Here is a 27,049-nt window from a genome sequence, read left to right on the forward strand (position 1 = left end):
AGAGGCTACTTCTGCCAGATAAATGATAATCAGCTGAAACATCTGTGTGTTTCGAAAGATTACACTTGAATGAAGGAGGCAGGAAAATCAAAAAGCATACACAGAGGCAGAAAGTATGTTAGTTGTGGCTTTCCATACTTTCATTGCATGTTATATAGAATGAGGAAAAGGTTGAGGTGCTTACTGCCTTCTTTGCCTCAGTCTTCAATAGTAAGACCAGTTACCCTCAGGGCAACCAGCCCCTGAGCTGGTAGACAGGGATGGAGAGAAGAATAGACCTCCTATAGTCCAGGAGGGGGTAGGTAGTGACTTACTGTGCCTCTTAGAGGTTCACAAGTCCATTGCACCAGATTGGATCCATCCTGGGGTGCTGAGGGAGATGAGAGAAGAGCTTACTAAGCTGCTCTGTGTCATTTATTGTCAGTTCTGCTTAACGAGGGAGGTCCCAGGTGAGTGGAGGTTGGCTAATGGGACACCCATCCACAAGAGCTGAAAGAAGGATCTAGGGAACAACTAGGCCTGTCAGCCTAACCTCAGTGTCCAGGAAGGTTATGGAACCGATTATCTTGAGTGCAATCACTAGTGATCACGGTGTGAGCACATATAGGACAACCAAGGAATCAGGCCCACCAGGATGGATTTAGAAATGATATGTCTTGTCTCATTAACCTGATCTCTTTTTATGGCCGGGTAACCTGCCTAGTGGATGAGAGAAAGGGGGAAAGGCTGTGGATGCAGTCTACCTGGACTTCAATAAAGCCTTTGACTCCATCTCTGACAGCATTCTCCTGGAAAAGCTGGCAGCCCACAGCTTGGAGAGCTGCACTCTTTGCTGGGTTAAGAACCAACTGGATGACTGGGCCCAGAGAGTGGAGGTGAATGGTACCAGTGGGTGGCTGGTCACTAGGGGTGTCCTTCAGGGATCACCGCTGGGCCCAGTCCTGTTCAATATCTTTACTGATGATCTAGATGAGGGAATCAAGTGTACCCCCACTAAATTTGCGGACAGAACCAAGTTGGGTGGGAGTGTTGATCTGCTGGAGGGTAGGAAGGCTCTGCATAGGGATGTGGGCAGGCTGGATCAATGGACTGAGGCCAGTGCTATAAGGTTCAACAAGACCAAATTCCAGGTCCTACACTTTGACCACAACAACCCCTAGGCAGTGCTATAGGCTGGGGGGAAGAGCGGCTGGAAAGCCCCGGTAGGAAAGGACCTGGGGGTGCTGGTTTACAGCTGGCTGAACGTGAGCCAGCGGTGTGCCCAGGTGGCCCAGAAGGCCAATGTCATCCTGGCTTGTATAAGCAATAGTGTGGCCAGCAGGACTAGAGAAGCGATTGTCCCCTTGTACTCGGCGTTGGCAAGGCCACACCTCCAGTGCTGTGTCCAGTTCTGGGCCCCTCACTACAGGAAAGATATTGAGGTGCTGGAGCGAGTCCAGAGATGGCCAACAGAGCTGGGTGAGGGTTAGATAGCAGATCTTATGATGGGGGGCTGAGGGAGTTGGGGTTGTTTAGCCCAGAGAAGAGGAGGCTCAGGGGAGACCTTATCACTCTCTACAACTACCTGAAAGGAGGTTGTAGCCAGGTGTGGTTTGACCTCTTCTCTCAGGCAACCAGTTACAGGATGAGAGGACATAGCCTCAAGCTGTAGCAGAAGAGGTTCAGGCTGGACATCATTACGGAAAGGGTGATTAAACATTGGAATGGACTCCCTAGGGAGGTGGTGGATTCACTGTCCCTGGAGGTGTTTAAGAAAAGACTGGACATGGCACTTAGTACCACAGTCTAGTTGATGTGGTGGTTCTGTCAAAGGTTGGACTCAATAATCTTGGAGGGTCCCTTCCAAGATCTCAGAGATCTTTTCCAACCTAATCAGTTCTGTGATTCTGTGATCTGCTCTTCAGTAACTCAGTATATGACCCCTTAGTACTGTGTTCAATAACAGTAATAACAGTAGCACTTACACAAACTGCAACCTTTCCCAAAAGCAACACTACAGTCTTAAAAACAAAGCCCTGAAAAAAACACATCCTTTACAACTGTCAGCTCAGAACAAATGTTCATTTTCTCATTGTCAAAAGAATTCCTTAATATGAGAAAGTGAGAGATTGACTGCTATCATACCTCCTCTTTGAACAATCTATTTGCAAGAATAGATGTAGACATTACATTTTTTTTAAAAAAAGTGGTTGGCTAATGTGATGAAATAATCAAAAAGGCTGACATATCAAGCACTGCATCTAACCCAACAGCTCAAAGGGTATAAATTAGTGGCACATTTTCTTAACAAAGTAATCAGCTGCAAAATTCGTGCATTCTCTCATTTTTTTTGCAAAGCCATCTCACCTTTAAAACCTGAAAGACTTTTTGCCATGTAAAACAGAGCAAAAAGATAGGAGATCCTGCAAGGAAGCTGCAATTAGAATAAAGTAACGATGCAGATCTTTGAAATAACTCTGAGGGAAAAATATAATGATTTCGGAAGGGTATATGTGAAACTTCACAATGACATTTCAGGTTTGGTGGTTGATTCTGACTGTCATTTTTGCTTGCCCTTAAGCTAAGCCAAACATGGTTAACCAAGCCTCTTGCAGCAAATTCTATCAGCTAGATAAGATGTGCAGCGCTTAATGTACGGTACATTGGCTGATTGTGGATGTCGCCAGAGAAGAACATGAGGCCAACTCATTTTTTTGTTACAAACTCTGATCAAGACAATTCCATCTCAGCATGTAGAGATTATCACTGTGCCGCTGATTGGTTAACCTCTGTTCCCATTATTCAGGCTTTTGCATGCAATAAAAGGTCTATCCAATACATATTGAAAAATCAGGGGAAGAATTTCTATTGATTTCCATTAGACTGTGCCATAATATTGGCCCAGTCTTTTATTCCATTGCTTTAGCACTGGGTCATCAGTACTAAGTGTCAGCTAGCAGAAACCAAGGAATCATGGCAACTTTTTTCTCATATGACTCATGAATAGGTGTTTATATAAAATGAGAGCATTAGGCAAAGCCAAGTTCTTGTACGATTTATACCCCCTTAATTATCTTCTGTCACAGCAAGTTATCATTGTTTTTAATTAAGCAGACATCCTCAGACTGGCAAGATGTGCTGTTTCATCCCTGCTGGAAATGTTTATTTCTGTTTTGAAATTTTAATATGGAATATCAAGGAGGTGGAAGGACAACAGAGGTTTCAAGTACCCAGATATCCAATACTACATCTTATGTTTCCCTAACTCTCTCTTCAAGGTGAGCAGTCAAGATAAGCCAATGATCTGCAGCCCATCTAATTTGTTTTTCCATCATTTTCTTAAGTTGTCTTATGTGCAATAATCATTACAGTGTAAGCGACACTGCTGGGAAAATCAATTCTTCCTCACTGAATAGAAAATAAATTACACTACACTTGAATCATAATTGGTATTTTCTTTATTTTGTTGGACCTGAAGTTAACCACTGAGTACTTTGCCCAAGAAAGTTCTGTGTCTTCTGGCAAAGGCACTGCTTGCTATAAAACATTAAGAAATCTACTACTGATCGAAATGTAATAAAAAATGCTTATGGATCTACACTGAATTTTCTGTCAGATGTTCAATATTACGTCCTTGAAGACTATAAAGTCTCTGAATATTTATTAGCAAGATGGAAGTCTATTCCAGATAGGCTTTGAACCATGCTCATCACTAGAGCATGTGAATGACTTTCAGTAGTACATCTGTCATATACTCTATTATTACAAGATTACTATTCGTCTTCTGCTGTTTATCTATAATTCAACCACAGCAATGAAAAAGACTCTTCTGTGCTATATGTGAGCACAAAGCCCATGTAAGTGATGCCAGCTTTTCAGCCCGAGGATGAATGGGAGTTAGCAGAGGTTATCAGCACCAAGCATTGTTCTCACACCTCTAGAGTGTCACATGGTATGCCAAAAGCCTCTTCAGTTTTGCTGTATTTGAATATATAAATTCAGGACTGGTAGTTTGTACCTGGCTTACATTCAACAAAAGGCTCTATTGGAGGGGTAGAAAAAAAGGGGAGGGGGGGGTTTAAGTGCTTTAGTTTCCTGCATAGATTTGGTTCTTCAGAGCTAGTGGTCGGGGCGTGTAGGATAAAACCCCAGAGATGAAAGGGGAGCTCATTGTGGTGTCCTGGTGATGAACAATACATGCAGAACCAGGGCTGGTGACCTGGAGTTCAACCAAGACTTGAAAAGCTGTTTGGAGCTTCAATATGCTTTTCCTTGGTTTCATTACTGGGGGAGGAGTCCACTATTAATCAAAATTAGCTTGTCTGAAGCAGGGTCATCCCCATATTACCCTGAGTAAGGAGGCATGTAGGATTTTCTACTTTATCCTACCACTGCAGGCGGTATGTGGTGTTACAGACAGTTTGTGTGCAGTTCCCTTACATTGCTGTGACTGACCTAGAGCCCAGCTCCTGTCGTAACAGCTGTCCAGCTGTGTGCCCTGGCAAAGGTGTCCTGTGCAGAGTGGGGACTCAACTGCTGGCTCTGCTCCTTAGTGACCAGGCCCCCTGCTAGTAAGACACTGCAGTTTCCCCAGAGCAAATCGCTTTGGGGATGAAAACACAACAACACAAATACAAAGCATAAAGAGGTAAATGAGGTGCCTGTATGCAACTACCGCCTCCCACTACCAAAAGTCTAATTGAAGTTAATGACATCCGCTTGCTCCCCTCCAGTAGATAATCCTTGACTGACTATTCAGGGTAGAGAGAAAATCTGAATGATCTCCAACACCCTTGCCTAACCTAATATGTGGAAAGACACTTTTCCAGTGATTTGACGAAGAATCTCTTCACCTGAGCATTAAATCCTATATATAATGCAGAATACTTTGTGTTTCTTTGTCTATTTAGTTCTCTCCTCTCTGTAAATTCCTGCATTTATCTTCAGGACAAAGGATTAGTTTTCTGATTTACTTATTATCCTTTTAGGATATTTTTTCCTTCTGGGGAATGGAAAAGGAGAGGAAGTCTGTGTTTGTGTTCGGATAACTGGGAGTATTTTCAGGCTCTCTGTCCAACTCTATGTACAGCTGTTCTGGGAGAGATACTGAAAAGCTGCAAGTGGATTCTTGTGTCACCTTATCACATTCATACAAGAGAAGACACCCCTTGGCTTATAACGATAAGCTACAGCCTTGATCGATTTGATCTGTGCTTTTGTTCTTTTTCATAATTTGAGCTATTGATTTTATTTATTAAAACTAATTTAAAAAACACAAGCCCTGAGTGCTCTGCTGTTCCAGATCAGGCTGCTCCGGGCAGTTTGATCTGAAGCTAATCCATTCATTGCTGATTTATTTTCACTCTGTTTTCAAGCAGAGTTCTGTTCTGTGTTTCATTTTTTTTGTTCCCTGTTTCTCTCTGGAAAAAAAAAGGCATTTTATTTCACACCTCCAGTGCAAGCAGGGGGGTTTAGATTCCTTTTTCTGATATATGAAGTGAAATCAGGAAAGTTTACCTGACTCGTTTTCATGCAGGGCTTGTTCAGATGGTGGCCTACAGTGTATTGTTCTCTGTTGTCTTAAATCAAAGCACTACCTTTATGCTACAAAAGAAAGTATTTGCTTACATGTGCTCATCTTGCCATCCTGGAGTTAATGGGACTTTCTGTGTTCCTGAATTAAGGACCAGCAGAGGAAGTCCTTTCTCTACTACTTCCTGGGAAGCACAGGTTTGTCTAGGAGCTGGTTGATAGTTCTCTGAAAATAAATACGTTTATTCAGACTTAGATATATCAAATGAAGTCTTTATACTAAAAATGGACTAAAAATAGAACCTTAAGGAAGTAGACACCTTTTAGCACCAAGCTGAATTTGAGTTTCTGGGCAAGGATTAGCATTTATTGACTTAATGGTATTTATTTACTGTCAATGCATGCTGCCGGTGATGCTACTGTAGCCTTCTTTCCCTCAGTTTAACAAAATTATTGAAATCTTCAACCTCAAAATTCTTCAGCTGGTTAAAAGCTCTCTGTGTCCTGCTTGTGCAGGGACTGTGTATCATGGCTACTGCACCTTTCAGTGTTTGTGGCTGTAAAGTGTTCTTTCCACAATAAAAAAACTCGTATTCTCTTCCTAATTTATCGTGAGGTCTGCTTGGTCATCCTCACAGTCTAAAGCCTGTGATTTCCTCTGCAATATGTCAGAACTATCAGCTGAACTCAATCAGGCAAAACATAAGTTTTGATATTGTCATGAAGGAAACAGGCGTAAGGTAGTATAGAGTAATATCCTCCAATGCCTTGGTCTGTTTTTAAAAACATTGTGCTTCACTTCAAAAACAATATGGGCACAGAAAGATGGAGTTGGTGTTACTGAATATTTCTTTGTAGGTTAGAAATTCTTTATGTGGTGCATTAGGAAGATATCTTTGTTTTGACTTGAGAGCCACAGGTAGAATATTGATAGGATACTTGCTACAAGCAACATTTAAGCAAAACCACAGCTGTTCAGGTACAGTAAGAAAGCAAATCCATGCAGCTTGTTTACGATGTGATCTTGTCCCAAACCTTCACAGAGATGTTGCATATCCCAGAAATGAATTACTGTGAGTGGTCAGCAGCTCAAATTTGACCCATCAGCACCAACTAAGGGCATGCTAGATCCAGTTTCCACGATCTGCTTCCTTGCCCCCAGGTGTCCAGGCAGGGTTATAGCCCAGCAAAGATAGATTATGATAAGTTTTTCTTCTGTAGGAAGGGACCCTGTCCTTTGTCTGGTCTCTCTCCGCAATATAAGCTATGGCTATGGTAAGCTGAATCAAGAATCCTATGCACAACAGGGATTCTTGGGAACTGCAAAGGGTAGCTTAAGAATAGTGCAACACGATACTTTTTCAACCTCCATATAATTCCTGTCCGGGGGGTTGCCTGACATTCTTGTTGTTTGTTTAGTAATCCTAATTTATCTGTCCTCAAATTACTTGTACTTTTTATGTCAGTCCACATCACCTTAGCCCTGCACAGGACCATCCCCAAGAGTCACATGATGTGCCCAAGAGTATCATCCAAACACCTCTTAAACTCTGTCAGGCTTGGTACTGTGATCACTTCCCTGGGAAGCCTGTTCCAGCACCTATCCACCTTCTGGGTGAAGTACCTCTTTCTAATATCTAAACCTCCTCTGACTTCAGGTCATTCCCTCGAGTCCTGTCAGTGGTCACCACAGAGAAGAGATCAGTGCCTGCCCCTTTTCCCCTCACAAGGAGGTTGTGACTGCAATGAGGTCTCCCCTCAGTCTTCCCTTCTCCAGGCTGAGCAGACCAAGGTACCTCAGCCGCAACTCATACAGCTTCCCCTCAAGGTCCTTCACCATCTTTGTTACCCTCCTTTGGACACTCTCTAATAGCTTAATATCTTTCCTATATTGTGGTACCCAAAACTGCACACAATATTCAAGGTGAGGCCACCCCAGATCAGAGCAGAGCAGGACAATCCCCTCCCTCGACCAGCTGGTGATGCTTTGCCTGATGCCCCCCAGGACATGGTTGGCCCTCCTGGCTGCCAGGGCACTGCTGACTCATATCCAACTTGCCATCGACCAGGATCCCCAGGTCCCTTTCCATGGCATCGCTTTCCAGCATCTCACTCCCCAATCTGTACATACACCCAGGACTGCCCCATCCCAGGTGCACAATCCAGGACTTTCCCTTGTTAAACTGTGTCCAAGTCATTTAAGAGGTTGAAGAGCACTGGGCCCAAGATGGAGCCCTGTGGAACCCCACTAGTGACAGGTCACCAGTCTGATGTCCCCATTCACTATTACCCTCTGTGCTCTACCCATGAGCCAATTGCTCACCCACCACATGATGTGTTTATCCAGCTCTGCTGGACATTTTGTCCAGAAGGATCCTGGGAGAGACAGTATTGAAAGCTTTACCGAAATCCAAAAAGGTTACATCAGTTGGCTTCTCTTGACCACTTAGTTGGCTTACCTTGTCACAAAAAGAAATCGGGTTTGATAAGCAAGACTTTCCTCTCATAAAGCTGTGCTGGCTTGACCAGTGACTGCATTGTCTTTTTACTATGTTTCTCAATACTTCCCAGAATAATCTTCTCCATAACCTTATCAGCCACTGAAGGGAGATTGACGGGCCTGTAGTTGACAGGATGCTCCTTCTTGCCCTTCTTGAAAATCAGGACAATGTTCATCAGCTTCCAGTCAGCTGGGACCTCTTTGGATTCCCAACACTACTCAAAAATCATTGAGAGTTTTTGTGATGATATCAGCTAGATCTTTGAGGATTTTGGGATGAATCCCATCAGGTCCCATAGATTTGTAAGAATCCAGCTGGAGCAGCAGATGTCTCACAATTTCAGGATTGACTGGGAGTTGATCATTCTCAGAGTCATGGTCCTCCAGCTCAGGGCACTGAGACCCCTTTGGTCTGTCAGCCATGTGGAAGACAGAGGCAAAGAAAGTATCAAACACCTCTGCCTTATCTCTGTCCCTGTTTGTCAGGTGACCAGCCTCATCCTGTAACAGGTTGGTGTATTAGGAGCCTCAGTTTGCCCTATAGTCCACCTCCCAAAGAGAGAGCTGGGTGAAGAGTAAGGGACAACTTGAGACTTGCAGTGGGAGTGCAATTTGCCTGATTTTACAAAGGTTATAAAATGACCTAGCAAAAGAATTCGTGGCAAGCTGAGACATTCTTTAAATATTTTTATTATTAAAGAATGCTGAAGTGTTCTTGTCACATTTATTTTGGGAAGTGTCTTGTAGAGCCAATTCTGCGTAATGAAATAGGAGTCTGAACAAGGTGCTGAAAATATTACCCCGATTGAGTTTTGCTCTTTAATCTTCTGCCTAAGGAGCAATCCCTTCTTTTGCAGCATAAGAAAACTTGCAGTAGTTCTAAATATTGAAGAACACTTCAACACTTCAATCCATATACCACCTGCTTCAAAGAGTGCCAGAATAGGTGGTGTTTGGTCATGCTGATCTAGGTATGTCCCCCCATTTTGGTTGAACTGTCTCAGGCTGACTGCAGTGCAGGTTCTTTTCCTTTCTGATGTGTATCTCAGGAGAGAGATGTGTACCTCTCCAGCTCTGCCTGGTTCAGGTATATCTTGAGTAAAGGGATATCTTGGTAGTCAACCCTCTTCACATATTTTGCTTTCATGTATTTATCCATTTCTCTTGAATGCCTGCCATCCACAATGTCCTGTAGCAAGGAGGTTACAGCGTTGAACTACAGGCTGTGTGAAGACTGGACTCCTCCTTCTTTGCAAATCTTCTCACCCAGATCTTGTCTTACTACCCTGGTCATCACACATATTTGTCACCTTACTCCTCACCCCCCTTCCAGATCACCTATAACTATTGTATCCAGGCCTCATGCTGGTCTCTGTGGGATGCCATTTATGACCTTCCTTCAATGAGATGATTGTTAACATCTAATTCTTCCAGTGAGGTTTTCATGGAATTGTAGAATCATTAAAGTTGGAAAAGACTTCCGAGATCACTGAGTACAAACAATAATCTAGTACCACTGTGTACACCACTAAATCATATCTCCCAAATGCCACACACACATGCCTTTTTTTAATCCAATTTAATGCAAGGAGATGCCTACCACAGTCATTTAGAGCTGATGACACAGTTATCATTCAAGGAAGATGGTGGAAGTGTGTGTAGGACGGTAGCAGAAGCCTAGGTTTTATCCACTGCTGTTAGGTGTTGCAAAGAATATATTTTCACAGGCATAACTGCTAAGCTTTTTCTTAGAATTATTCCATAATCTGCAGCTGTGCCATGGTCAGGTCAATTTTCTCCCATTTCTATTTCACTCTTCTGTCGCCCTTTTTAAGAGGACTGTGTATGTTTATTAAGTGCTACATAGAGGGTTCATGTTTGAGAAGCACTGTGAAGGTGGAAGCACGAAGCACATCTTTATTCCGAACATAAGGTAGTATTTCAGTTGCCAATGGGTCAAGCTGGCCTCTTTCCGGAACAATAATACTTTCAAATGCAGTAAAGATCCATGCTTGACACCATTGCAAGCTTTGCCCTGTGTGTTACTGAGAAGAGACCCATCAGTCTTAAAGGACATAAAGTACAGTTAGTATTTTTGAGGATACTGGTACACTCGCTGCCATGCTATATTTAGTCAGGAACATCATTTTATTATGTGAAAATAAATTCATGGCTAATGGAAGGCAGGTGGATAAATTCAGCAGTTGCAGTGGCAAAGTAATTCTTGCTGAAATAAAAGGAAAACATAATTATTTATTTATTTTTGCACAAGGAGAAGTAATGAGAATTCCTTGCTTTTTCATTCCCTATCAAATTGGTGATGTCTGTGGGGGAGAGATCTCAGTAATAGAGAAAGACTGCGAGGGAGAAGAGATGCTCTCAGGAGAGTGTAGGATGAAATTGAAAGAGTCCAGGCACCTGCAATTGATATCCCTGTGATTGTTTCCCTCAGCAATCTCTAATAGATGAGCTGAGAAAAGTTCTTGGCATGGAAACTCTGTGACTAGGAAGAGGACCAGTGATGTGGGAAGTGGTGAGCAATGGCAGTAAGCAGGAATGTTTACAGGACTTGAATAAAACGTGCAAAGTGCACTACAGTGCAAGGACTATAAGCTCTTTTACACATACACATATAAGCTCTTTTATAAGTACCTGTTTCTCACAATAATCTCATAGGTACTTTCATTCTCAATGTGCTTTGTGGTTCATCCTCTTGCACAGCCAGCAGCAATTCCAGAAGCCAGCTTCCATCCACCTGAAAGAGTCAGAAGAAACATTCATATTAGAGGAAGACGTGACCAGAGGGAGTTCCCTTTTTCACATGGTGAAAACTAAAGTTGTGGGGTTTTAACTTTTGTCACTTTTAGTGTTATTTCAAAATCTAAGTATTTAAAATTTAAATGTGGGTTTCAGTACGTAAAAAGAAGTAAACACTTCACTCACCACTGTTGGGGAGAAGTGGGAATGTACGGCATAGGCCCAGCTCATTTCTGTATTTTGGGTTAGTTATGTTAGCACAAGTTTAGCTGTGCCCTGAGAACAGCAGAGTACATGCTGTTTGCATCTGGGACCCCTCCTTCGGGAGATGCTGTTTTCCCGAGTCTGCCAGCTGAGTTAGCTGTATTTGGCACTCACACTGCTTTTGGAAAATACAGCACGTATTAGATAGCAGAGAGAATATTTACTTTTACAAAGCTCATATTCAGATACAGAGGAAAAAAGAGTGCAATCAAATCTCCAAGTGCTGTTTCTTAAGTGTTTTCTGACTGCTCTGGGATCAGGAGTATCTGATATCTCATTACAACTTCAAACAAGCCTTTGGATGTATCCAAATTAATCCAAATATTTGGTGGGGACCCTGTTACTTATTAGGCTGTGCGTGCTAATTAGGGAATGTAACAGTGAGTGTCTTTCTTTTCATTTTATTAATATTCTGATATATTTCAGCTCTTTCCTGTTAAGCAGCATAGGTATAGTGCCTATGAAGACATGGACGAGAAAGAAGATAAAAAGAACACTAGCTGTTTCTAGTGAATTTACCAAGCAAGATAAAGTGAGAGAAGTTATTTGGCGTTTTGCTGTACAGCAATGGTTCAGCAAAAAGTTTTGCAGAAAAGCTTTCTCTTTCTCTTTTACCTTTACTAAGGTGTCCAACCCAGAACTTAATGAATTTTGTCCCTGGAGAATTTGTCTCACTCAATAAAAATAACGTCATGTACAGTGGGTCTGCCAACATAGAAAGTCCCAAGGTCTTAGAGGTAGAAACACACAAAGAACACTTGTTCCCTTTCTGCTACGACCTCGGACAACGAACTGTTCTTTCCCTGCTGTGAAATAAGATCTTTTTTGACACATTCTTGCAACAGGAAAAGAGTCTAAGTGACTGGCTGTGTGTGAGCAGGATGGCTATTCTTGCACTGAATCAAAAGGGGGAAAGAAAGTTCTGAAGACAATACCTTAAAAAGCCTCCCATGTGGTTGGACTGTGGACATTTTCTAGAACCCTATTTGCCTTGACAAGTTGCTCATGGGAAAGAACACAAAATAAAACACTTTCTTTGCAAGAATGAAATAGCCTGTACTTGTACAATGCTCCTTTTGTTAGGAAAATACGCAGAGATATTAATATAGATAGATACCACACCACGATTGTGCTCAGAGTGAATGAAACTTTAATGTCTCCTTATCATAAAGATGGTTGCATATATCAAGGTCAGATTTTAAGGAAGTTGCATGTTTATCACATGCTGTACATTTCTCAAAGGCCCACCTGAGTAAGCTCTGAGGAACAAGGATGTACTCTTTGAAAAGTAGTGTAGTGTCTTACAAGATAATCAATACTAATAAAAGTGTAGCTATTTGTACAAATAAAGTAATCACTATTTCCTGTCTCTCTGTAACCAAGATGGGATAACTTCATTCACTTGTGTTATTTATCTTACACAGAACACTTTTCACAGCATGCCTTTGACATTAATAGAAGCAATTTTAACTGTGCTTTCAAGTTTACTGCTGGCCTTTTTTGTGGCTAACTCATTCCAAGCAGTTAAACTCTTACCGGATGCAAACATGATAACTGTGAGAAGACTTGTTTGTTGCAATTTGTACTCAGCAGCAAACTCTTTTTCTCCGTGTGTACTTAATATAGAGGAATCCAGACCTCAAGCTTTGTTTTGCTCGAGCTCTGGGTAAGCTTAAAGGGAGATGATCCCTCCTACCAAGACAGCGTTGCTTTACCTGCTGCAAGAGTGCAGGATGCACATTTTGACCTTTGACTTGCAGCCACCTGGATCTACTGAAATGACCAAGGTTCTTGTATGAGAGGGTGCTCTGCCCAGGGCAGATGTCATTTGTGTTTGTGACATATCTTGTGCGTGGCTGCTACTTGCACCTAAATCTTCAACAAAATTGTTTGTCAGAGACTTTCTGAGTTAACATGCACAGGCAGCTCGTCTGAATAGTCGCAACTCTGTTCCTCTCCAGCTTCACCTTAATGTAAAGCAACCCAACCTAAATTCACTGAAATAACTACACTAAGTGTAGAGCATTAAATATCTCAGAATGACTAAAAGTCCTAGTGTTGCATTTCTTTCTCTGACTGGGAATTTTGCTGCCTTCTCTTTTTCCCTTGTCCTCCATCTTGTTTTGTTCTTTTTTTTTTTTTTTTAATGCCCCATCTCTAGTTTCATCCCACCTTATCCAAGCAGAGCTATTTAAAAGCATCTTGGAGATTTATTTTTAACTGCCTGCACATGTGACCTCAGAAAGAAGCTATCTGCAGCGTCGTGGGGGGATATAGCAGTGTTACTGAGGACAGCCCATGCTTTGTCCAGAAATGAAAAGGGTATCAGTGCTGAGACTAAACATGCCATGGTTTTGGAAAACTAAGGAAGGGAGGAGGGAGAGTAAGCTTTACAAGCACATTGCTTGACCTATTTTACAATCTTTTAGATGCTTGATTTTTTTTTTCCTCACAACAATTTTCTGTCCTTCCTTATCTCTCCTTATCAGCTGTTAGCTGCTGAGGGGCACTGTGTGCAACTTATTAGCTGACCTAAGCAAGGTCCTCTGGGAAAAACAAATCCCACAGCTAATTTGCTGTGTGCCTATGTGAGCACCATCACAGCTCTGACGGGGAAACAGGAATTTTGTTATCCATATTATGGTATTGTGGGCACTCTGCAAGTGAAAAGCCAACAGGACATTGGGTGGTCTTGAAATGCTTCCGTCCAGTTTTTGTGGCTGGGAGGCATTATTACACTGGGCAAGTGTTCACTAAATTTAGAATACAAATGCCATCAGTACTATTCATTATCCTTTTGATCTAAATCAAAAAGAAAAGGAAATTGATTTCTAAGCAAGACCACAGGTAAAGATTAAGGGGCAACTCTTCATGAGCTGCTACACATATTGCCTTTTAGATTCAGACCTGTAAAGCAGATGGGCATCTTTATAAACACATTTCTAATTGTATTTACTTTGTCTGTACATTACTTTGTTTAATAGCTCAGAAACCAAAATATTTTCTTTCTCATAGATGCTCTTTATATCACTCCCAGACCTGAAGGGATTCCCAGGTAGCATACCTGAAAGGAGGACATGTGCTCTCCCAGATTAATCCTACATTTTTCAGTCAGATAGAAGAATGGTTTCCCCTTGTGTTGCTGAGCATGATGGTATATGGTGTGGCATGATGTTATACGGTATGAAATATCTCCCTGCTTGGTTTGGGTCACCCGCCAGGTGTGTCCCCCCAGCCTTTAGCCTACCCCCCAAAGTCTTCATTGCAGGGGCAAAGTGAGATACAAAGGCAGACTCAGTGCTGTGCACAGTTCAGCAAAAGCTGGAAGATTAGTGTGTTATCAGTACAGTTTTGGTTAAAGGTCTAAACCACAGCACCCTGTAAGATGCTGTGAAGGAAATTCACTCTCTTCCTAGTCACTCCCAGTACAACCCGAAAGACAGAAGGGCATTTCTGTCTTCTCCATAAAATGTGTATTGTGTATGTTTTCCTTGCAATACTCACCTTTACCAGCTTTTATCATCCCATGAAAGGGAGAAACCAGCTGCACAGTCAAGATAACTTGTCCTTTTGCAAGCACTTGAAAGGGATGAGCAGCTGACTTAAGCACATTAGGTGGCCGCAGTGATCATATGCTTCAATCCAGATTGTGCATGTTAGGATGGGATTATGGTCTTTCTCTTATAAATCCATTTACATCTGTGTGACGTAGGGCCTCTAAGACTGGATCGTATCTCAGTTGAACAAATGATTTGCAAAGCTCTTCCTCCATTATTCAAGTGTACCTGCGCTATCAGGGTATATTTTCTGAAATGAATCTATAGTTACATGGATAGTCATTATTAAAAAAATATTCTGCTTGGCTTTGGTTTTCTCTTAAGATAATGCCATTGCTCTCTGGAAAGACAAGCCAGCAGGATGGTGGGAGACATTTTTTGTCACTGCCGGTGCCAGTCCTCGTGATCCCGTCAGCCTTACAAAGCCTCTACTTTGGCATCTCATGGAATTGAGGTGACTAATATAAATCTTTCTCTGTTCTTAAATTAAAGCCTCGTGAGGGTTGAAAATAGCTTTGCAGAGAGATATGAATGCACTCTAAAGACTTTAAAGCCAAAAAGCAAATTAAACCAAGCTTTTTGCATTTAGCTCGATGGTTTTTGAAACCTGATGTTTTAGTATCCAATTTACAACTTTTGTACTCCTCTCTTCCTGCTGTTAGGAAAGAGAAAACATAGCTATGACTGAAAGCAGCTACAAGCTACTTAATAGATTACAGAGATTTTCCACCTAGGCAACTGATTATGAAAAATACTTTCATGTTCACGTATATCCACATATGCCCCTTCCCAGTGAGATCTTCGCTAGAACAAGACCCTAGTCATAGTGAAGTCATATGGCAATGTGAACCCATTTCAGTCAGCTGCAGGCTTACAAATGTTCTTCATAAATTTAAATTAAATCACATTTAGCTCAAAGGAATCTCATGATTCATTCCAATGAGAATTAGGACAAAAGTTTAGGACCAAGGTGACACAGCTCAATTGATTTACGCCATCTGGGATGTGGTCTGCAGTATCTTTTTTTCTCCTATTATGGCATGAAAAGCAAAACAGTCCTTCACTGTTGCATTAACTAATCAAGCAAAAACTGAAAAAAAAAACCAGGGTGCAGGTTTGTGTTGATTTGTGCATTTAATCAAGAGCACATTAAATAGGTCATAACATCATTTTGTCTTTTTCTGATGTAAAGCAGAGTCATCTGTTGCTTGTACTGTAACCTCCAGCCCATTTCCAAAGCAAGAAGCAAAAACAAAGAAACAACCAAAAAGAATTACAGATAGTAAGATAAATTTAATTGTTAATCTTTTTGTGACAAAATACACATTGTTGCAGAGAATTAGAAGGTGATAGCATCAGTGTATTAGCTCAGAGATTAAAGTAAAATGTTCTTCAAAATCCTATCACGTTTATTTCTTTGGAACCAAATTTGGTGATTTAGTATTATGGCCACTAAATCTTTTTGGCTTTTTATTTTATTTTCCTTTGGTCCTTAAGTTATAAAGTTTATAGTATCTGCTTGATATAGTCCGTTTTAACGTCATGAATTTGCAATTTACATGAGCCAGGGAAGATAATTCTACAATGCACACACTTTTCTGATTAACTGTGTGTGACTTAAGTAGATCTGAGAAATGAGTTTTAAAGAGTGTTTTGAAAGACCTAAATTCAGCCAGGCTTTATGGAGCAGAAATTATTTTATTTTTTTTAAGCAGTCTAATTTCTGATAATCAGCGCATTCCTTTGTTGCGCCAGATTATTACCGGTGGTGGTGGGGAGGCATCTGGTAAGGAAGGGGGCTGGGAGGAGGGGACACTAAAGCAGAGCAGGAGAAAGCTCTGATGGAAAATTTCTACCAAAAAGCATCTTAGTAATTGTTCAAGAAAAACTTGTGGAACCAGGGTCTGAAAATTCATTTGCTGAATATGTAAAATGCATAATTTTGTACATAAATGGCTAACCTCACAAATACCTCAGAAATGTGTCTTCACATTGATTTGCTTAATATGCACACTTCACAGGTTTCCTATGCACTTTTTTTCAGAGACATTTAGCAGAAACCTATATGGGCCCACTTTTTTAACTTCTAATTTACCAAGTCTTTTTCATCACCCATACCTTGGGCACCGGATACTTGAATAACGACATCCAGTCCTCCATCCTTTTATGATGAGGTCAGTCTCTTTTCTGTCACTGGATTCATGTGGGGCTGGATAGGAGAACATTAATTTTTCTGGAGGGTTTTTTTCCTTTATGTCCTATATTCTGCCTGTCTCAACTACTTCAGCTGAAGAAGACTATTTTAGGAAAAGATCAATAAATCTTTTCATAACTGGAAATGTTAGAGGGTTATTCAGGAGCATTTTAGCAGTACCTGCTAATTTCTGTTCTTTGCATCATGTCCTCTATAGGCTTTGAGATTAAGTAGCACTGTGATATTTCTCTTATACTAGACACAACCATACAGAAACAAGATGTATTTCTGTTGTTTGCACTTCATAGTGATATAAAGTGTATGTTATCTGTGTTACTGGCTTCATATTAACTGAGACCCCACTGCTCTAAATAACCAGGTTTACATGTCTCTATATAAATAAACAAATAAGTAGGAGATAGTTCTGCCCTAGTCCTGACAGGTCTAGCTTTAAGTAGCAACATTTTTTTAGTAGCTTCATAATAGAGGAATTTACTCACATGCATTCATGAGACAAATAAAAATTATATAATAAACAGGCATAAAAACCACTTAAAAATTAAAAGTAGAAAAAGCTGTGAAAATTTTGCATGTTCAGTCCAGAGGAGTATATAAAGTATAAGTGTGATTGTACTACTAGAGCAGACAGTATCTATCAACAAACTGTCTAAGAATCACTTTCAACAGATATATTTAAGCCAGGATTTAGAGACCTCTCCTGGATATCAGGGCATGTATAGGAGCAATGGGCCACATTTACATCTATATTATAGTTCTGTACATAGCAAATAACAATAGTTAATATTGTCATTCTTCTATTTCCAGCTATGCGTATTGCCTTCACACGATGTAGGATAACCATCTGATGTGTGACCATCTGGGGCTTGTTTCCTTTCCTCTGATTTCTGCTCTTGCACTTGTTCAGGTTTTGGTAGCTCCTACACTGGAGTCCTTTCTAGGACTTCTGGGACCTACTGTAGCCCAAATAATATTAGCATCACTAAACTCTGGACTTAAAAAGGTAATTATCAATTCTATAATTTGTTCGAGGGAAATCAGCTCTAATTGTAAGATCTCTAGAGAGGGTGGTAAGTTCCCCCTTGTCTTCTTTAGTGGCACAAGAAGTCTAGCCCTGGCTGCATGATGCTTGAGCCTGGACAGGAAGAGGTCCCTTGGCCACTGAGCATCCTCCTGAGGCATGAAATTCAGAAAGCTGTAGCACTCAATGTAGGGGAAGACTTGAAGAGAGGACTCCCATTCCATGTGTCTGCTTTGGCTGCCAGGGCTGCGTTGAGGGACAGCAATGCTTCCTCCCTCATGGCAAAGCCTGATGCGAGTGGGGGTCCTTGTGTGTGATGAGGCTGGTGCTGAAAGCCCTGAGAGATGAGATTTGATGTTTCCTGGAGGCTAACTTTGCATATGGATTTTTGGATCACCCGACCTTCAGTCTAACCTTTCTAATACCTTATGTTGGGCACCTGGCTCTGGGTTTTTAATTCCACACCGTTCACTGAAGAGAGCTTTTCACTGAGAGCTTTTCAGTGCTCTCCTTACTGGTGTCTAAGTGCTAACATAAATTTTTAGGACCAAATACTGCTTATCCCTCTTACATGCATGTTTTTTAAAGGAAACTTTTTTTTAACTGTTTGTTGTGACATGAAACATGCTTGAAAAAGGTGGGTTGTATTCATTTCTTTAACCCTAAAATAGTGCCAGCAACAAAACCAAGGAAAGGCTTTTCAATTATTTTTTCCATGTACCTCAGAAAGAATTGCTACTGAACAATCAGTATCTCAAGTTAAGTACAGATTGATTCTTGGAGACTAATTGGTGAGATTTATTGACAATACAGCATTTAGCTAGTTATAATAGACTCCTATTCATTATACAGTTGATAATTCAACAAGTAGCTGATTCTAATTTTCAATGTTCGTTATACCATTAACGCTGACTTTATTAGCCTACTCAGAGATGTTTAAAAACAATTAACCTTAATTTTTTTTAAATGAAATGTGAGATTTCAGCTATTAAATTTCAATTCTACTTTAACTGCCTCAAGGCATTAGACATGTGGCTCCTGAATTCTGGTGCCTTATGAATGCAGGATATCAGAGTCTTCAACAAAGAAACTCAAGGTCTGATTTTTAATTCTATGCAGATGTGGCTTTTCTCATATAAGTAACCCCATCCATGAATGAGGTTCCCTTCCTTCCATTAGTTTCTGTATCAGAATGTAATTTCTTGTTGTGGTGAAGGATGGCATAGGCCAGTATTTAATTAAAAAATTGCAAATGTCCTGATGACCTAAGCATGCAGAGAGAGGATTCGTTTTAGCACAGTGCCATAAAAAAATGATAGGTGGCTTTTCAGACAAAGCCTGCTTTCTAGGGCTCAGAAATTAGGCGTGCATTTCTACAAAGCTGAGTTTGAGAAAGATTTCAAAGCAGATCAAAGTTAAAGAGCTTCCTGATGGTTCAGCTTTGTAGCACTAAGCCTGCTGGGTGTTCTGTGTCTAACTGCTCCGAAAGCACAGCCGTAGCTTTGCATGCATTACACCAGCCCTGTTTTCAGTAGGGTTTTACAAATTGCCTAATCCAGGATAGGCCTTTTCTGGGAAGCTCTTTTATCCTTCTAACATTTGCATAATGATCTCAATACTGTAATTCTTGTGTGACAGTATGTTGAAGCTCTTTCTGATTTACATTAATGATAGTACAAGAATAATGAAATACCAAATTGACTTCATCGTCTTTCAGGACTGAGAATACCATAAATTTCAATGTTTAAAAAAAGTGTGGGGCCAAGTTCACTCCTGTTGTAATCACAGTGACATCTCTAGAGCTAGGTGAGGTGTGCACTGACTTTGTCCTGCTTAAGTAAATACTAACTCTTGAGGGGGTAGATTCTACTAAAGACCTACAATTAAAGAATGGGAACCTTTCACATTGGTACTCTGTCAGAGTAATACTTTTTCTTCTAGAACTTTGATTAAAACTTGATAATCTTCCATGAAAATTCTAAGCTAATCTCTTGAAATAAAACATAGATGAGGATTGCATGAATACTTTATGTGAACAGTAAGAAAGTCTCTTGTTTTGAGCATTGTGTTAAAATTTGCAGGACTGCACAGCAGATCGTACCAGGCTGAGTTCCCCTTTCTGTCCTCCTGCAGACCTTACATTGAGGCAGCACAGACAGGAGATGAAAGGCAATCCCTAACAGCCATGCAAAAACTGTTCTGAGACAATAACAATTTGGAGTGATCTGGAAGATATGCTCACCGAAAAAAAGACTTCCATAGTAATTCAGAAAAAAAATCATTTCCATTTCTGTGGGAAAATAGACTAAGAAGGTGAATCACAGAGTGCAATGTGTGTATGTATGTATGTATATAACATGTTCATGTGTGTAACAAAGGTGGGTTTGTTGGTTTTTTTAAAGAAAAAAAAATTTTTACAACTGTCAGTCAATGCAACCAGTGTTATACGATATCTTGCAATGAGCAGGTCATGCTAATATATACAATTGTTTGTTCTTTCTACCTATGCATGATTAAATGTGTGAAAGAAAACAATTACACTGATAACACCTTATTTCTCCGTAGAGTAGTAGAAACTCTACCTTTCATTTGTTAAGCGCCATCAGAAGTTTTCTAGTCCTCTTTGTTTACTGTCATTAAAGGAGAAAACTCTAATTTAACAAAAAGATTTATACGATATTTTAAATGATTTTTCCTGATCAAGTATATTCCATGACCTTTAAAAATGATAAAAATGTAGTCCTGGAGCATTTATGATCGAGTTGTGTACTCCAAAGTCCCAATTTTGGTGCACATTATCAACTAATTAGAAGAGAGACTGTGAGAAGCAATAAAGTTAATAAAGTTGCATTGATGGGAGATAGTAGCTGACTTCTTAAATTATCTGTGCAGCAGGTTAAGGTTCATCCTGCATGAGCTTGGATGTACCACCTTACAGCCTTGTAAGCAACTCACCTCCATCTGGGTCCACAGGGAGCCTTCATCCTATGCTTGACCATCACTCAAAAGAGCAGTCAAGATGAGAAAGACACTGTTCACTCCCAGCACACAGAGGAGTTGCAGGTCTGGATTTCTTACTGAAACAAACAGCAAGTGGCAACTACTGATGGATGCTTTTTCCCCTAAGGAGCCCCAGTGGTCATCCAATACTATGCTGTAATTTTGGTCAGGGCAGCTGGAGTCCCACAAATGCTTTGAATGTTACAGCTGTATTTAGATGCTAAAGCTTTCAGCTCAGAGACTATCCTTGTACCAGTGATAAAGGCCTCTCCTGTGCTACCAAGGCTACCGTGCAGTCCTGTGCTGTGAATAGAGAATAATCACCCCATTTTCTCTATTTTCAGGAGATTTGTCCTCACCAAGATGAGAGTCGTTCCAAAAGGAGCTTTTGCAGGACTTCTTGACCTAGAGAAAATGTACGTATTATGTCAACAACTATTTTACTCCAAGCAGCATTTTCTGGTTGCAGCTCCCTATCTGTGAGCTTCATATATTTCATCTTTGGGTTTAAAAAAAAAATACAAACTTTTACTGTTAATACCACATGTTTCAGAACAATGTTGTCATAAATACATTTTCGTATCAGTAAATGGGCAGTCTTCAGTCAAAGGACTGGTTGAACATAGAGTGTCATTGCAGTTAATAAATACAGTGCCATAACAGATCACAGGAAACTGATTATTTTGAGAGTTTTGGAATTAAACAGTGGAAAGATTAAGGAGGAAAGCACTCCTGTTAAGAACAGGTCAGCCAATTCCTTTTTCACTTATGAATAAAGAAGATTGTTTTGTGCATGTTCATAGTCAGCTGGCAAGATGTGTGAGAGAAGTTTCTTATGGATGATCGATCCAAAAATTCTAGCACACAAAGAGTGTAAGCACCTAATTTCTATGAATTTTAGTGATAATCTTGGAGATACAATTATGAGCACCTCTGACGAACCAGATGTATCGTACATTCATTAGTATGCTATTGTGGATGTGTTGCAGCTCCACCACTAGAAGGATTATTACCTTAATTTTTATTATCATTACCCTTGTTAATATGTTTTTTCCAGCTATTCTTTAACAACAGAAAATCTATGGGTTATGTGGTGCTAGCACCAGAAATTATAACCGTCACTGTCCAACCTGAAATATTCTTGGGCATGTATGATTTTTCTTTCATATGGACAAATAACATTTTGCTTAGAAACAGAGCCAGTACTTGCCAGTACAGTGGGAGTGGGACACATAAAATTCAGTGTCCTTTTCAGTGCTATGTGTGTAATGACAAAGCTCAAAAGGACAGTTCTCTGCACCCTTTCTACCCTTTTCCCTTGTACTCTTGCATAAGTAAGGAATTTAGCAAGAAAGTGAACACACCAGAAGGTATGGCCAAGAAAGTGAAAGGATTTTGGACTTGGAGAAGCATGGATGAATGGATGGAGGAAGAACAAACAGTGAACATCCAAGGATTGAAGAGCTGCTATCAGTAGCAAGTGGTAATGCTCACATGGCATCTTGCCTTTTCTGAAATAGGAGATACATTTCAGGGTATAACTGTAGGTTCAGGAATCTTCTCTGAGTATGTACAAACTAAAAATCTTCCCCCTTATGGATCCAGCCTCTCATAAACCCAGCAAGCATCACTGTAAAAGGTCATTTTTCTCGATAAAAGAAAAGTCCTAGTTAGGGCTAAGATCACCTCTGCATTGCCAGTTTTGTTGGCACTTGTTTCTCCCCAGTCCTGTGGAGTTCCTTTTAGCCAAGTCCTTATGGAAAATCATTGAGCTCTCTGGTCTATGAATTGAGTTGCAAAGTGCATTGTGAGCTGCTTCTGTTATCTTCAATTACTCAGAAACCATATGTCAGATAGGTATGAAGGTATTGAATAGTTTGTCTCTAAGTGGTGATTTATTGTTAACCAAAAAAATTGTATATGGCAATGGGCTCAATTTGAAAATACATCCACCTACTAGTAGTACATGGAGGAGAAATGGGGACAGACAGTTTATAGCAAAACACCCTTGAAAATAAAATTGTGATAAATATGTAAATGAGACCAATCAACATCAACAAAGATGCAGTATTTGCAGATGATATGGCATTGAAATAGCTCGCAAATCCTAAACCTAACCCATAAAACATTCATCAGAAATATTCATGATAATGTAGGGACAAAAAAGTGGGTAATCAAATAATAGATTTGCATATAAAAACGCAGCCTTTGTATGAAAGCCTTTTTACTCTTGCAAGATCATGCACAGAAAGAAAGATTAAGCAAACTGTAGCCTATTTAAGGCAAACAGATATTAATATTGTGGTACCTCCATATGGTAAAATGTAGATAGCCTGATGTACACAAATTAGATACTTCAACGTAGTATATGTATGTGCTCACCTAGAACTAAATAGACTAAAAATGAAGTGACAGTATTTCCTGAATGCATTACTGAAGAAACATTAATGAAGAAAAAACAGTATCTTGTGCAGTCCAACATATCTGTACACACAGATTTGGCCTGTTTAGGACACTGGTTCAGAAAGTCCCTCAGGAAGCAATCCTTAACAGCAAAGGGGTCCTGGAAGGCTGGACATACTTTAAGAAGGAAATCTTAAAGGCATAGGAGCAGACCATCCCTATGCACCAAAAGACAAGCTGTCAGGGAAGAAGACCTGCCTGGCTGAACAGGGAGATTTCACAGGAACCCAGGGAAAAAACAGAGTTTTTGACCTCTGAAAGAAGGGGTAGGTAACTCAGGAAGAATACAAGGATGTCGTTAGGGCACGTAGAAAGAAAACTAGAAAGGTGAAAACTCAGAACTCAATCTAGCTACTGCTGAGAAAGACAATAAAAAATATTTTTATAAATACTTTAACAACAAAAGCAGGGCCAAGGAAAATCTCCATCCTTTATTGGACGCAGGATGGGAACATTGTCACCAAGGATGAAGAAAACACTGACGTACTTAATACCTTCTTTGCCTCAGTCTTTAACTGAAAGACAGGTTATGCTCAGGGTAAGCAGTCCTGAGGTGGTGGAAAGGGATGGGAAGCAGAATAAACTCCCTGAAATGCAGGAAGGAGTCATTAGTGACCTGCTGAGCCACTCACAAGTCAATGGGGCCACATGGTATTCACCTGAGTGTGCTGAGGGAGCTGGTGGAAGAGCTTGAAAAGCCATTTCTATCATTTATCATCAGCCCTGGTTAACCAGGGAGGTCTCAGGTGACTGAAAGTTGACCAGTGGAGACCCATGAACAAGAAGAGTCAGAAGGAGGATCCAAGGAACTGCAGACCTGTCAGCCTGACCTCCGAGCCCAGGAAGGTTATGGAACAGATTATCTTGAGTGCAATCACACAGCACATACAGGACAACCAGAGCACCAGACCCACTCAGGATGGGTTTAGGAAAGGCAGGTACTACTTGACCAACCTAATCTTTTTTTATGACCAAGTGACCAGCCTAGTGGATGAGGGAAAGACTGTGGACATAGTTTTCCTAGACTTCAGTAAAATCTTTAATACTGTCTCCCATAACATTCTTCTGGAAAACTGGCATCCAATGGCTTGGAGAGCTTCACTCTTTGCTGGGTTAAGGACTGGCTGATGATGGGGCCCAGAGAGTAGAGGTGAATGGTACCAGAGGGTGGCTGGTCACTAGGGATGTCCCCCAAGGATCAGCATCAGGGCCAGTCCTGTTCAACCTCTTTATTGATGAGGGGATTGAGTGTACCCTCATTAAATTTGCAGACAGAACCAAGTTGGGTGGGAGTGTTGGTCTGCTGGAGGGTAGAAAGGCTCCACAGAAGGATCTGGGCAGGCTGGATAGATGGGCTGAGACCAGCAGTATGAGATTCCATACTTGGTGAAGTGCCAAGTCCTGCACTTGGGTCACAACAACCCCATGGAATGTGACAGGCTGGGGGATAGAGTGGCTGGAAAGCTGCCCAACAGAAAAAGACCTGGGGGTGCTGGTTTATAGTTGGCTTAATGTGAGCCAGCAGTGTGGTCCAGAAGGCCAATGTCATCCTGGCTTGTATAAGCAATAGTGTGGCCAGCAGGACTAGGGAAGTGATTGTCCCCTTGTACTCGGCGCTGGCAAAGCCACACCTCCAGTGCTGTGTCCAGTTCTGGGCCCCTCACTACAGGAAAGATACTGAGGTCTGGAGCGAGTCCAGAGATGACCAACAGAGCTGGGTGAGGGTTAGATAGCAGGTCTTATGATGAGAGGCTGAGGGAGTTGGGGTTGTTTAGCCTGGAGAAGAGGAGGCTCAAGGGAAACCTTATCATTCTCTGTAACTACCTGAAAGGAGGTTGTAGCCAGGTGTGGTTTGACCTCTTCTCCCTGGTAACTGGTGGCAGGATGAGAGGAAATGGCTTCAAGCTGCATCAGTGGAGGTTAAGGTTGGACATCATGAGGAATTTCTTCACAGAAAGATTGATTAAACGTTGGAATGAACTACCCAGAGAGGTGGCACTTAGTGCTTTGGTTTAGTTGACATGGTGTTGTTTGGTCTGAGGTTGGACTCAGTGGTCTTGGAGGGTCCCTTCCAACTCAGAATACCCTGTGAAATATCCGTCTTATCCACCCTAAATGATTCCATTATTCTATTCTATGATTCTAAGTTAAATAAGAGATGAGTTTTTCATAGGAATCCTAACTCTGTTGTATTTACTTTCAAAGTGAATGAAGGCTTTTGAACACAGGCACCAAAAATTTCTAGTTTTCAATTAAAAATAATTCAATAATATTTTCCTGCTTTCTCTATGTGTTTTAGTATCTTCTCAAACACCCAAACTGCTGAGAGCTTTGAATAGATGTATTTTACCAGAAAATATCAAATACTTTCAGTTAGGCTTCAGTCAGAGTACTCAGGCAAGATCTCCCTTGTTTGCCATTTGGACTCTCCAAGGACTTTCCAGAATGGACACTAGGGACTATGACTCATCACGGAAAAAATAGTGTGACTGGGAAATGATGGCATGAAGCACTTGATCTGCTCTCCCTTGTGCAGCTCTAATTTTAGTTACCAAGACAAAATCTTTTGTGTTTCATCTGATTTTTAATTATTTTTTTTTTTATTTTGGCAACATTGTCATTGGAATACTTTTGTCATTTTTTAATTTTTTTAAAAAATGAGAGCGCTTTTGAACTACCTCTGGCTTGTCATTATCTCCTCACCCATCTAAATTACCTCAGTTACTGAAAAAAACAGGAGATGTCCATTCTGTAGACTGTCATATGGTGCAACAAGTTTTCCCAAGTATATTCTAGGAGAAAGATCTTCTTGTCTTCTTAGATAAAATGTTTAAATTTATGAAATAAACTGTCAGGCTCTAATTATCAGAGATTTCTCTTACTAAACATGCAAGTTGAATTTTCATATAGAAAACTATTTCAGGAACACACAAGTCTGTGGAACAGTGTTGCCATCTTGTTGCTAGCAGCTCTCTGACTTCTGCAAAACTCTGGCTTCATGTTAATTTAGCAAATAGGTGTTCAGGAAAGCAGATTAGTTATTCCTGGTACATGTTTAGTCTACTCCTAAGTCTTAGACAACTGACGTGTGGCAGTTTGTCTGGACTCCTGCTTAACCAACCTGTTTGCACTCCCAGAACTAATTAACATTCCAGTTACTAAATTAAAAATCAGTGCCATGCAGGCACATACCTGGCAAAATCAATTTGACGTGCCCTGCTGCAGCTATGTCATCTTCAAGCTGCACTGAAAGTGCTTAATTTGGAGACTGTCTGAAGCAATATTAAGTCTCACTTTTCCTTGTGCTGTTTCCTCCTGTTACTACAAGGTAGCAAAGTAGACTTCTGAATGTTGATCTAACAAGGCCTGATTCTGGCATCATATTTACAGGAAATTTGGTCTGATTGCATTACCCTGTGCAAGCCAAAGAGGCCTCATGTCTGCACCCTGAGGCACAATCCACTTGAAAATTCATCATCAGTTATTTGTTCTTTTTGAAGGGTTTAAGATAAAACATAATACTTTGGTTCATCATTTGCTTTCAAATCCAACCAGTGTGCAGCCTAAGGAAATTCAGCTATGAGGATGAAATCCTTCTTGAACTAGAAAATATCACAGAGAAAAAAACCACCATTGTTGGCCCTGTTTTGTATTTTGGAGTAATAGGAGAAGGACATTTCTTTAACAGATTTTGGCAAAGGCACAGTTTAAGAGCACAAACTGTGCTATGGATAACAGAGCTTGATGAGCTAAATCCTTAAAGA

General features: G+C 40.7%; 1 protein-coding gene across 2 annotated transcripts in view; it reads left to right on the top strand.

Annotated features, from left to right (window-relative positions):
- FSHR (follicle stimulating hormone receptor) overlaps window positions 1–27,049 on the top strand; it is an 87,276-nt gene that overhangs the window by 11,841 nt on the left and 48,386 nt on the right. For both annotated transcript variants that reach the window (XM_027659349.1, XM_027659350.1), the window contains exon 2: window positions 21,167–21,238. In XM_027659349.1, coding sequence (XP_027515150.1) covers window positions 21,167–21,238 — 72 coding nt within the window. The remainder of the gene's footprint in view (window positions 1–21,166; window positions 21,239–27,049) is intronic.

The sequence above is a fragment of the Corapipo altera genome, unplaced genomic scaffold (genome assembly GCF_003945725.1).
Source record: "Corapipo altera isolate COAL_440 unplaced genomic scaffold, ASM394572v1 48, whole genome shotgun sequence".
NCBI lineage: Eukaryota > Metazoa > Chordata > Aves > Passeriformes > Pipridae > Corapipo > Corapipo altera.